Raw genomic sequence first — 13,514 nt, 5'->3', positions numbered from 1 at the left:
GGTTGGTTTGGAGACCATCTTATAGGAGAGATAGGACTTGAGTTGGGCTCTGAATGATTAGAAAGATCTGGATGGACATGAAAGAAGTGGGAAGACATTTCCTGTGGAAGATTTAATTTAAATAAAGGTTACAGAGGAGCTTGACTTAACTGTACTACATGATTCATATAGATGAGAAGTGGAAAATAATACATAAGTAGACAATAGAGGAACTTTGAATGCCAGCCTAAGGGGTTGATTGATTGGAGTGGAGTATATAACCGCACACCAAGAGACTAGGAACCTTTTGTAAACTAGGCCTGTGGGGTATAACTTTATCATCAAGATTAGAGAGAAAAATGTAAGTGAAAAAAATTCACTTTAAATCAACTGATTGTATATCAAACATGAGGAAGGAAACATCAAAGAAGACTCTGAAGATTTGAAGCCTCTAGTAAACTAGGAGATGAAAAGTCTTCAAATTATTTGTGTATAGTGTATGAGATTAAACTTGACAGAAAGGAATTCATTCTTTTTTAGTGACTTTATTATTAACATTTAAATTCTCTACTTAATCTTGGGTAAAACAAACTCCATGGTGTTGACAAAAGTACATGTATTCAGACAAAGATGAGGAGTCATTAACAAAGCAACTTTGAACTTTACCTTTGGCTGAAATGACATTGTCTGGAGATTGAATGACTATCCTTTCTGCTGAGAGTATTCATTTTTAAAGAGCTTTGTAAGCATTACTGCTTCCATCCAGTTGTCTCAGCTGGTGTGGTAAACCAAAAATGAGATACGAAGGTTTACAGACTCAGCATTTCTTTACTCCTCAAAGTAGTTAGGAATGGAGGGGGTTTTGCTCTGTCATGATTTCAGATAAGTGTTTTCATGTGACAACATTCTCTGTGCCATTTCTACTGGAGAAAATAGAGTTAAATTACTTGTTGGTCAACTTTAGTGTTTGTTTTGGGCATAAGAAGCTAAGAAAGACAAGTCTGTTGACCTGTTTAGACCTTGGTTGACTCTCCAAAAGTGCATATTTTAATAACTATGACCTGCAAATCAGGGTTTAGAAGATTACTTTCAGCAAACAAGTTAGAAATGCACAGATTTTTTTTAAATCTAAACTTTTTTTAACTATGTTTTGCAAACTTACTTGCACTTTTCTCCTATGTTCTATGCACCCTCTTGGAAGAGTTCAGGGGAAAAAAGTAAATGAACTTCATTGAGATACATATTAGAGAAGAGCAAGGAAGAGGAAGTCCTCCCTAGAACCTAGAGCAAATTATCTCTGATGAGTAGGAAGAGCAGTGAATAAGGTGGTCTGATATCATAGAAAGTGGGAAATGGAGCTACATAAGTATTAATTTTATTTTTCTTTGTGTACCCAGACAAGCATAGGCAGGGTTTTCTTGGACAGTCTGAGAGAGAAGGTAGAGTATGGTCCTGAAGCGGTCCGTCATCAGCCTCTAACCTCAGCAGAGCCCTTTCCTAGTGGGTCAAGAGAAGAAAGCACTTCTTAACAGTTGGAATCAAGGGGCTCCTATAACAGAACACTTGTTCTCTGAAGAGGAGAGAGTAGTGTTTCACTTTACAGATTCTGATTTTAATTGCCTCCCTTCCATCCATCTCTCCTTTACACCATTGAGTCCTTGCCCTCTATGGTATCTCTTGTCCTCAGCTTTATCTATTTTCATTCCTGCCAGGGGCGTGATCTTTCTAAGCTTAATCTGCTAATCTGTGTTTCAGTTAGGCTTATCATATAAATAGCCATAACATGAGCTTCTCAAAGGCAGAGACAGTATCTTAGTCTTCTGTATAAAGCTAGTACTAATTCTGGTACTAGCAATAACAACTCAGGTCCACAGTCTCTTATCTGCCATTTAGAAATCTAAAAAACTCTGCAAGCCAAAGGTTTGTTTTTTTCGGAATGTAGTGCCACAACTTATTAATTAGGCTACAAGATGTAACCTGAACTGAAGCTATTTAATAGTCTTTATTACACTTAGCATAAATGTTAATCTGTTTCACTGCAGAAATATTGATGTATGTGATTGTGTGGTACTGCTCAAAATGTCTCACATCCAAAGGTTTGCATGAGAGTTGTGAGCCTGTATATTAATTTAGGCTCTTACTATCCTGAGCACTTTAAATTTAATCCTTACAATACCCTTAATATGAGATAGTTCCTCTTATTATCACCATTTTACATATGGGGAAACAGGCATAAGGAGGCTACACTAACAAGTGGAAGAGCTGAGATTCAAAACCAGGCAGAGCCCGAGTTTTTAACTGTATGCTACATTGCTTGACTGGCAAGAAGAGAATGAACCTTTTTGTTGTTGCTTTTGTTAGATGTATTACTATATAGAAAATGTCTTGAGTAGATTTGTTCTTTGAGATTTCTTTTTTTAGTAGTATTCATTAAAGCCATATCAGCAGATCTTTTTCTAATAAGACATGGAAATAGCTTCACTTAACAGAACCCTATACTAGAAGTGAATTTTAATTTTAGCTAATTCTTTTTAAAGGACTACTAGAATTTGAAAACAGACTACCAGGATTAAACTTTAAAATTGTGAATAAATGTCATCCTTTTAGCTTGCTGCTATTTGAATCCTAAAAGCAAAATAGAACAGATCCTTATTAAAAATCCTATATCTTTGTCAGTAACTTTGGAGTTTTTTTGTTTTGTTTTGTTTTGTTGTTTCGGCCGCGTCACACTGCTTGCGGGATCTTAGTTCCCTACCAGAGATCGAACCCAGGCACCCTGGCAGTGAAAGCGCCGAGTCCTAACCACTGGACCGCCAGGGAAGTCCCTTTGTCAGTAACTTTGATAAGTCGTAATTCTAATTAACGAGTTTAAAAAGAGGCAGGTTTAAAATGGGAAGTCTCAGAATAGTAAACTGCCTGATGTCCCAGTTTAACCATTGTCAGACAAAGTATTCCTCTGTCTTAACCTGCCTCTCTTCATTCTGTGCTTAAAATGTCAAACATATTGGCACGTAGTTTGAAGACAGGTTGGTATTTCTGGACCACTTACTAGAGAAGTTGAAAATTGGTACTACAGGTTTTATACTATTGAATCTTATGTCATATTAAGATGTAAATATTCAACTCTGATTAGTTAAAATGAATATTGAATTACTGTATTTTAGTCAACATTTGAGTGCTTCCTCCATCCTACTCACTGGAGATACAAAGTATTTGCCTTCTCTTCATGTTAATTTTCATAATTTTAGGACAGAATATCATCATTCAGACATTCTTAGGAAAAACGAAGTATGCTCTGGTTTAAATAGTTTTCATGTTTTTCTTTTTATCTAGATTCTCAGATGTTGGTTGTTTCTATGAAACCAGGCAGGAATTTAAATGCATTATGCTTTGAAAACTAAACCTGTTTCTGTTCTGTTTGATTGGCATTCACTGTTTTCTGAATTTCATTCTCTCACCTAATCTCTTCCTTTCTAATATGCTTACTAAAAATGAAGATTTAACATCAGAAGCTGAGCTCAGTAACTGATCAAAGGGAACTTTAAGATGCAGTCTTGTGGCGCAATTTGGGCTGTTAACCTGCTATCTAAAGGTGATGCTTCAAATGGCTTTTCTGTGCATGTGCATGGATTTTGTGAATGGTAGAGACTCTTAAAAGCTGTGCTGTGGTGTGTAATGTAAAGTGAATTTGTTCTTGATGAGTGCTGTCTGCCAGAAGATGGATTGACGAAAGGATCTTAATTTATAATACCACCCTTTGACTAATGGCTCTGATACTAAGTTTTTGCTAAAAAACATTTAAGATTATAAAAGTAAAAACACCCCTAAAGTTTCCTAAGAAGTTTTAAATAGGTTGATCTTTGTAGAGAATTGCTGCATTCTAGTTCTGATCAAAGGTAAGGGAATTCAGGCTAAATACATAGACTTTGATTTCAGCTTCCTTTCTTCTGTTAAGTTTTCCTACTCCTTTCTGGTTCCAGAATTAATATTTCCTCTATTGAAATATTGCTTCTAATGATTTTGGATTCCCCATGATTTAGGCCACTACCAAATTGAGGAATTAATTGCCAATGTAAGTCATCTTAAATGCCATTTGGAACAAGGTGGGATATAAATTTAAAATGTTGCCATATCTAGTTATCTCCTTTTTTTAAATAAGGGTTTACCCTCTTTATATATATTATCATCTGTTCCATAATACCTATTATGTCATGTGTTAGCTTGCTGTGGTTTGAATTGAATTAATTCAAGTCGTATTGAATTAATGCAGAGCTAACTAAACTTAATTTTTTTATGGAAGTTAACCCTCTAGTCAGCCTACTGTTTATTATAATGTTTGACTCCTTAATTTTGGATCTTTATGGGGACTATGAATACCGTGGTTAAATGTTAGAAAATTGTTTGATTTCTACCCTTTGTTTCTTGCCCTTCTTTTTCTGCTTTCCTGTAACCTGATCACCTCTCTCTCTCTCTCTCTCTCTCTCCCCGCTTGGGCTTTCTTTTTGCTATTTTATTCAGTTAGTACTAATGTTGACAACCAAAACTCAAAAAAGAAATTGTTAAAGTTACTGTGTTCATATCCTGATACTTGTTTTCTATATTTATAGCAGCTTCTTAAGGGATATTTCAAATTCTTATTTCAAACATGCCATTTTTGAATGTGATATTTATCTGAAAAAATGTAGTAGTTAAAGATTATTAAACTCTTCAAAACTGACAGTCAGGGGTAAATCTAACTTTCTAGATGGAGTTCTTAATTGCATTAAAATCTACCACAAATTTTCTTAAGCATTTTATTATGAAATCTAATTTCTTCCCAGAGGGGCTGTTAATTTTGTTATGCAGAAGAGTTCTGTTGCAAATCAGAACCATTTCTTTCTTATTGTAGACCAGAAACAACCCTGGCCTAGATGCCTTTTTATATAGCTATATTCCAACTATATTCGGCTGCTTGTAGATCTCAAAGCTAGGGGATGTTAATGGGCTATAAAAATAAACATGCCAATTGGTAATCTGTGCAATTAAAGACATGAACTTTTAGCTAAGGATCAAGTTGAGTTGAAACCAAAGAACAAAAATATTTGTCTAATGCTTTACAGAACATTTTACATCTATTATCAACAGCCCTGTGACTTATTAAGTACTGTTATCATCTTAGTTTTACATATAAGGAAAAGATGCTCAGAGATGGAAGTTTGCATAAGGTTCTGTAGCTACTGAATGACAGGTCTAGGATTGGGATTCAAGTCAATTTACTCTAAATCTTGTGGCTTAAAAAAAAAACCATGTGTGTATGTTCGCTTCCTCCAGATTAATTCCTCAGTGTCCCAATATATAGTAATACTAAGGTGTACTACCATAGTCATCTAAAATATTCCTTCTACAACAGATTGGAAGTTTCTTAGAACAGTGTTTCTCTTCCCTGGTTGGGCAGCTAAATGATCTATTGAATTTAAATAAAACCATAGTTACAACAGAAGATTACCAGGCTCCATCCGATAAAAATTGAAGTAGAATTTTCAGAATGTGGCCTGAAGTACACATCTGTGTATTCAGAATCATCCAGGTCACTTTGGTGCTCAGTCAAGTTTAGGAAATACTACCTTTTAAAGCACTTAAGACACTTTGAAGGAAGACAAATTAGATTAAAACCATTGTTGTTTTTATTAGACACTCAGCTGCCTTACAATGCCCTTAAAAACAGGTGTCTAAGGGTTTTACAACTCAGTGGGAGAAGCTCCAGGGTAACAGCATGTGGCAGGATCTTGAGCAAGCAGAAGGCATTATTACCGGGAGTAGAGGTGCTGAAAGAGACTTGGAACTATCACCAGGATGAAGATATGAAATCAACAGCATATAAAAATCACTGCTTTATAAACATGCAGAACATGTCAAAACTGCATGAAAAAGAAGTGCAGAGTTTTTTTCCCCAATCCATTTGAAAATAAATGTGACAATTCAAGTGAGCTTTTTGTACCTTTTCCCCTTGACATTGGAAGAACATCAAAGATCCAGTCATCTTAAAGGGAGAAGGGTTTGATAACCAGTCTGATTCTTTATTCATAAACTATGCTTTAATTGAACCTCATTCACAATATCATGTTAAAACAATTCGTTTGCATCGTATGCCCCTTATATCTAGTTGAAGGAAGAATTCTCAGAAGTTGAAGGAATTTCAAATATTATTTCTTAAGGTTGAGGAGGTTGGAGCATGTGTATATCCCTTGCTAGACCAAGAGCCCACAAGTCTGTCCCAACTCAGTGCTTCTGTGCTAAGACTCTCAGAAGGACAGTGTCTTATTATTTAGTGACATTAGAATTCCAGCCCTCAATCTTTGACCTTTTTTACAGTCTAACATCCTGATAAAAGCCTCACTTATCTTATATTACTTCTATTAATATTTCTGGTTAACTTTCTGATAAACTTATATGTTATTTATTTTGATTGGTTGCTATTACTCTGCTTCAGAATTTTGCCTGAGACCCATATTATTAAAAAAGAATACATGTAAATGGGTTTTTTACTAAACAAATTATTTATAAATATTCATTTAAATAATGTATATATCAGGGACTTCCCTGGTGGTCCAGTGGTAAAGAATCTGCCTTCCAGTGCAGGGGATGCGGGTTCGATCCCTGGTCAGGGAACTAAGATCCCACATGCCACGGGGCAATTAAGCGCACATCACAACTACTGAGCTCGTGTGCCTCAACTAGAGAACCCACGTGCTGCAAACTACAGAGCCCACGCACTCTGGAACCTGAGCGCCACAACTACAGAGCCCACGTGCCCTGGAGCCTGTGCTCCACAACTAGAGAAGAGAAAACCTGCACGCCACAACTAAAGAGAAGCCCGTGCACTGCAAGGAAAGCTCCCGCATGCCTCAACGAAGATCCCGTGTGTCGCAACTAAGACCCGATGCAACCAAAAATAAAAAAGTAGTACTAAATAATGTGTATCCCACCTTGTTCCAGGAAGGATTTAACATGGCTTATTAATAACTAAATAGATTGATTAATTAAACATATAGTACCCTTTCTGTAGCATTGATGATTAAGGTCTAAGATCCAATTCTAGGTTTGCCAAACATGAATCCTCACATGATCCTATTAAGAAAGGAGCCACTGCTTTCTTAAAATCTCTCCTTTGCTTTTGCGATTTCAAAACTTCCTCGTTAATGTATCATGTGGAATAAATCAGAAACCAATGTTATAGCCATATACTACTTTGTTTTTGTTTATAGAAAAGCAAAAACTAAAATTGTGTGAGTGGAAACTTTACCTAGCCAAATAATCAGTAAGAAAAAGTTTTATTTGTGTTTTTTGTAATAGCCACTTAAAAGTCATTTTACTAGGTTCTTTTTTTTGCCATTTATACCAGTTTAAGTAGTAAATCCCACGGTAAAATTCTGGCTTTGGCTGATTTTTAGCTATATCAGTTAATCTAAACATATGCTTCTATTTTTAAGAGGCTTGGATTTAGCATCTTTTTTTTTTTAAGGTGGAACAGTAAACTCTTAAAAAGTCCTAAACCAAAGGATTTATAACTGGTACCATTGTAGCCAAGGAACGCATTCATTGCCTTTCCGTCATGATGTTTGTTTCTTAAGAAACCTTTCTTTAAAAAAATTTTTTATAATAACTTAAAAAAAATTTTTTTATACAGCAGGTTCTTATTAGTTATCCATTTTATACATATTAGTGTATATATGTCAATCCCAATCTCCCAATTTATCACACCACCACCTCCCCAAAGAAACCTTTTTTTAAAAATTTAATGCACAATTCTAACTTTAAAAACAGATCAGCTGAAACTACTACAGTTTAAGTAAGTGAGCAGCTGAGGTCTAAGTACTGCCCACTCAGCCTTCTTTCTCTTCCATCCCTCATCAACATCTGAGGTGCTTCCAAGGAACCATTAAGGCATCCCAGAGCACCTTTCCTAAAGAATTTTTTTCCTAGTGTCCATTAACCTCTTTTCTGGAGAGTGTCAGAGGCTAGGAGAACCTGAAAAATCAAATAATTACATTTTGGTACTTGCTAACTGCTCAGTGAAGATTTGGTGGAAGTAGTTTAACCTCTAAAAAAATGTTTTTAATGTCAGTGGGCTTACACAGTTCATCTTTTTCCTATGCCAGATTGTGATGGAGCATAGTGTAGATAATCTAGATCTAGCTGCATGTAGCTTTTATTCTAAGGATGCTAGGGCATCCCTAAGGTAACAAGCACTAATAACGTCATTTCTCCCTCTCCTGCCTTTTGGTATCTCTACACTCCTGACTCTTATATAGGACAAAGAACTTTGAGTCTAAGAAAGCCTATAAGGCAACATGGGGAGACGGTGGAGACAACTCTCCTAGCAATGTAGTATCTAAGCAGCCAGGCCGAGTGACAAATGGTCAGCCTCAGCAAGCAACCACAGGAGCAGCCAGCGGCGGATATATTAAACGGTATGCCAGCTCTTCCTGATATTTTTATTCTTTTCCTAAATGAATGGCTGTCTCTGGAGACTGGGTGTAATTATGTATGAACCCCAACTTATTAATTAGAAATAGCATTTATTCCCTTTTTTTTTTTTTGGCCGCACGGCATGTGGGGGCATGTGGGATCTTAGTTCCCCGACCAGGGATCGAACCCGTGCCTCCTGCAGTGGAAGCAGGGAGTCTTAACCACTGGACCACCAGCAAAGTCCCTTATTCCATTTTAATATTTGCCTTCTGACAAAATGGTGACTGGGATTGTTGACATTCAAGGATGGATTAACTTTTCTTTGTAAAGTACTTTCCAAATTATTCAAGTAATCATGTTTTACTTCTGTAAATAAGAAGACGTGTTTTAAAATGTATCATCTAGAGTAGGAGTCGACCAAATCCCTATAAGGATATCTGTAAAGGGTCAGATAGTAAATATTTCAGACTTTACAGGCCATACAGTCTCAGTCACAACTACTCAACTGCTCAACTCTGTTGTAGGGTAAAAGCAGCCATAAACAATATATAAACAATTGAGCATGGCTGTGTTCAAATAAAACCTTATTTATAAATTCAGAAGGCAGGCCAGATTTGGCTTTGGGCCAGGATTTTGCAACACTTATTTTAGAGGAGTAGTTCTTTAGACCTAAGCATGCATCAGAATCACCTGGGAGGTTTATTAAAACACAGATCCCTGGGGTCCCTTCTAGTCTCTGATTCAGGAGATCTGGAGTGGAGTGTGAGAATTAGCATATTTTCATGTCTAACAAGTTCCCAGGTTATGCTGGGAACTACACTTTGAAAAACCACTATCCTAAAGTTATTTCTTAATCTTAAATGGCTTTAAGATGTTGTGCTCTCTTGGATTAGTCTTTCCATTTTTACTATGGAATGTTTCCCAAGCATGGTAACCTGCATCTATTGGGTCTAACACTTGCTGAGGTCATTTTGGTTACTTATTTTTATAAAAACTAAATCCAGACTCACTCCATTTCTAATTCACCCAAAAGTACTGAATTAACTATCTTTTTGTGATAGTATAACAAATGATGCCAGGGAAGACGAAATGGAAGAGAACCTGACTCAAGTGGGCAGTATCCTAGGAAATCTAAAAAACATGGCCCTGGACATAGGCAATGAGATTGAGTCTCAAAATCGACAAATAGAACGGATCACAGAAAAGGTAAGAGCTTTTTAGTGCCACAGGAAAATGAGACATCCAGTATAGTGTTTAGTAATAGACATCTGTGCTAGATGCTCTGGGGGAGAGCAATAGGGATAAGGTCCTGTCCTCACAGGCCTTGCAGTTTTGATGAGTTCTAACACATTGAAAAACAAGTCAAGTCCTCCTATCTCTTACTCAGTTGGTTCATTTTGAAACCAAGACCTTGGCACCAAGTGGTTTTATTTAAAATTTCACACATGAAGCTCACAATCTCCTCTAACCTTTCTGTGAGCTGTTGGGTGTTTTTTTGTTTTTCCCCTGAAAGAGCGAGTTAGCTTTTGGAATTTTATTTTGTTAACTAATAACAAATTAGTAAGTTCCTGAATCTTCATCTCATGAGTCAGGTAAAAATCAGTTCTGCAGAATGGTTCTCATGGGGTGGACACACAAAAACAAGTTACAAAAAAGTGTGGTTGCTATTTTTTACTTCATATGATATAAAATATACTGAGATTAAATTGTGTTCTGTGTTTAGTTGTGTCACGTCTAAAAGCTTTTCTTATTTATTGTTACTTCATTAAAATCTCAGTATACTTTAAAGGTTGGGGTAAGTTTTTCAGCTTGGCTTTCTGTTGAATCACTTATGATGGATTTCATTGAGGCAAACAATGGTTCATAAGATGTTTTCAATGCTGTTATGTGGGTTTAGGCTACATATTACCCATCATTTTAATTTACATATTGATGTGGATGGTGATACATCTGTTCCACAGATCTTGGGGTAGGTTATTTCAGTCTCTGGGTGAGATCTAGGGTAGCTCCAGATGAGATTCTATGATTCAGTTCACGGGACTCCTACAAGGTCCAGATCTATAACAGAGAAGAGCATTATATTTTCACTGCATCTGCATGCCATTGATTATAAGATGCATCTTAGTTTCAGACATGTTAAACTACGAAAAAAAATGTTATAGAACTCATGAAATACTGGCAAGTTCTTCTGTTATATCTTTGTCATGTTTGTACACCCAGGTTTTTCCAAATGAATTTGATATTCTGTCACTTCTTGCCCAAAATGAGTTTTGTAATGTGGCTTGGACTATTTCCTGAATTTTCTCAATGTGTCAGTTACTCTAAGTACATGAAATTTAACGTTTATTAGAGCAGCTTACCTTGTGAAGTAATGCTGGTATATTTTTCTTTTTTCCAGGCTGACACCAACAAAGATCGTATTGACAATGCCAATGCCAGAGCAAAGAAACTCATTGACAGCTAAAGCTACTGCTGTACTTCTTTATCATTTATTCACTTCCCTAGCTCCTCCTTCAAAGTCATTACCTTTCCAGAGTTTGAAATTTTGGTTCCACACTCTTCTAATCGGGAGATGATGTGGAAGAAGATCTAGGAGTAACAGCCCCCCTATTCTTTTATTTTCTCTTTTTCCCTTGAGGGTAGACTGCGGCTTAGTTTTCCTTCTAGTACTTTCTTTCTCAGTCCATACTCTTAGGTTGGTTTTCATACATCATATATAGTGTTATTTTTCATTCTCTCCATTTACTTAGCAAGTTCTTCTGCTTTCAAACTTTGGAAGCATTGCCAAAGACAGCCATGTAAAAGGCTGGGGGCAGTAGGGGCAGGCACAAGGAGGAGAGGCAAGAGATAAGAGGTTGTTACCTCAGTAAAACCTGCAGACCCTAAAGCCAAAAGTTGCATAACCACAGTGAAGATCTAGTTGGGTTTAATTTCTGTTTAAGTTGCAGTTTTTGCCCATTTAGGCCAATGCTTGGTTTTGGAGCCTGTATATACAATATTTTTGTTATACATCACAACTTTGCAACCTCTGCTTCAAAAAACAGAATGAGTTTTCTTAAAGTGAGCTTAATTTCTGAACTCTTGGTGGTTCATCTATGTACATAGATTCTATGATCCCATTTCATATTGCACCATATAGGAACGCATGGTATAAATGAATGGCTTTTTATTTTCATATTATTAATAGTATCATGGTCCCATTACAGGCCTATTAACCTCATAAATTTGTCATTAGTCTTTGAAGAAAAAATATGTAAATATGTATATATAATATGAGAATTTCTCTCTACAGCAGGGCTTAAAATTTTTTGGAAAAGTTTGACAAAGTATACCACGTGAATTCAGATTTACCTCAATGCCAAGAATTCTGTTTAGATAGGAAAAAAATAAACTTGTTTTGATCTCAGGTAGAAAATAGTTAGATTGCCTTGAGTTTTATGTAGCTTTAAACTTTTTTAAAAACTAGAATTTATTCTGTTTAACTAAAAATGATTTAGAAAATTATGTCTTTGGTTTACTTATTGATGATTGCACTATGATTCTCTTAGCTTTTTGGATTCAACTTCCAGAATCACATTTGCTTAGATCCTGAACAGTGTTATAAGAATCTGATTGGTATTTGTCACCTTTATTTAAAAACTGGCTTCTGCACACTTCAAAGCTATTAATGTCGATTGGTTTGACCAATAACCACTGTTTGATCCTTACAATTAAATTTTGTAACTAACTAATGGAACTGTTTTTTCAAATAAGTGATGTGCTTCTGTGAGTACTTTTTGGGGGGTGGAAAGCAATAATTTTGTCAGCTCTCATTTGACAAACTGAATAGAGCAAAGATCCATAAATCAAAAGGCACTCCAGCAAAGAGCTGACTTTATTAGCACCTTTCCCATTTTTATTGGAAATATAGGACTTTTCCCTGCTGTGATTTGTCATGAGGTTCATTTTAATCATTACTAGTCTTTTATTCATTTGAGCTTAAATACACGAGCGACTGAAAGTGTTTATGAGTGAAAACCGCAACGCACTTACTGGAGGAGATAGAGTTAACATGGGAACTTTCAAAGGCTGAAAAGGAAAATATTTATAGTGAGATTTAATTAGGCCCTCAGTAACAGAAATGCCACATGCCAAAAAGGAGTAGTTTGGCAGGTGGTAGTAAATGTGTACAATAAGAAGGTATAAAACACTGGGGGCTGTTCTATACTTAAATGTCCTTCCTAAAAGCATTAAAAAAATTTTTTTAACACTATTATGGCTAAAGGAAATAGTTCTGAAGATACCAGTATGCTGTTCCGACAGTATAATTGGTTAGAAGTGTGAGCTAAGGCACCATATTGTCTGGATTTACACTCTAGCTCTGCCACTTGCTGGCTGACTATAAAAGCATTTCTGTGCCTCAGTTTCCTTGTGTGTAAAGTGGGATTAATGATTCCTACCTCATAGAGTTGCTGCGAAGACTTAATGTGGTAATGCATGTAAAGCACTTAGAGCAGTGCCCAGCAAATGTAAGAGCTTATTAAATGATAGCTGCTATTCTCTCTAGAGTGGAGCTCTTTTTGGGTCAAGGATCTCTTCGTGAATTTGATGAAAGACAACACAGCCTATCTCTCCAGAGAAATAGACACACAAACACACACACGTGAATCATGCATAAATGGGTCTTGAAAGCCCATCCATAGATCCCAGGTTACATACTTTTTCAGAGCTTCTGCTACTGAGAAAAGAGGAATGAGGACCTAGAACTTAGGCTCATAATACACTAGAAATAGAAGCTGTTGACTTAAAAGTGTTCTCCTGTGACACTGGAAACTTGTTTCTATTACTTCTGAAAGGTAGTAACTGAGGTGGTTAGCACAAGCTCTGGAGTCTGACCATCTGTGTTCAAGTTTTGGTTCAATCATTTACTAGTTTTGTGACCTTGAGCATAAAACTGACCTATAATTAAGGAGTTAAACATTATTCTCCACTGAACTTAATTGCTTTTTAACAATAAGCTCCCTCTTCAGGTTTCCGGTCTTATAATGACAGTGATCTTTATCTCCTATAGTTGTGCCTGTTTTATTTTTTCTTTCACAGTTTTAATT

At 36.2% G+C, this 13,514-nt stretch overlaps 1 protein-coding gene across 3 annotated transcripts in view; it reads left to right on the top strand.

Moving 5' to 3' along the window:
- The window catches only part of SNAP23 (synaptosome associated protein 23), a 33,054-nt gene extending 21,123 nt beyond the window's left edge, over nt 1–11,931 (top strand). For 2 of the 3 annotated variants that reach the window (XM_082616717.1, XM_082616718.1), the window contains exons 6-7: nt 8,271–8,429; nt 9,489–10,802. In XM_082616717.1, coding sequence (XP_082472843.1) covers nt 8,271–8,429; nt 9,489–9,648 — 319 coding nt within the window. In that variant the 3' untranslated portion in view covers nt 9,649–10,802. Of the gene's footprint in view, nt 1–8,270; nt 8,430–9,488; nt 10,803–10,825 lie in introns of those variants that run through there. The other variant, XM_082616719.1, reaches the window with a different exon arrangement.
- Nucleotides 11,932–13,514: the final 1,583 nt, after the last annotated feature.

This window comes from Mesoplodon mirus (assembly GCF_964341445.2).
Source record: "Mesoplodon mirus genome assembly, chromosome: 4".
In the NCBI taxonomy this organism is placed as follows: Eukaryota; Metazoa; Chordata; class Mammalia; order Artiodactyla; family Ziphiidae; genus Mesoplodon; species Mesoplodon mirus.
This window is presented reverse-complemented; position numbering and strand designations above follow the sequence as displayed.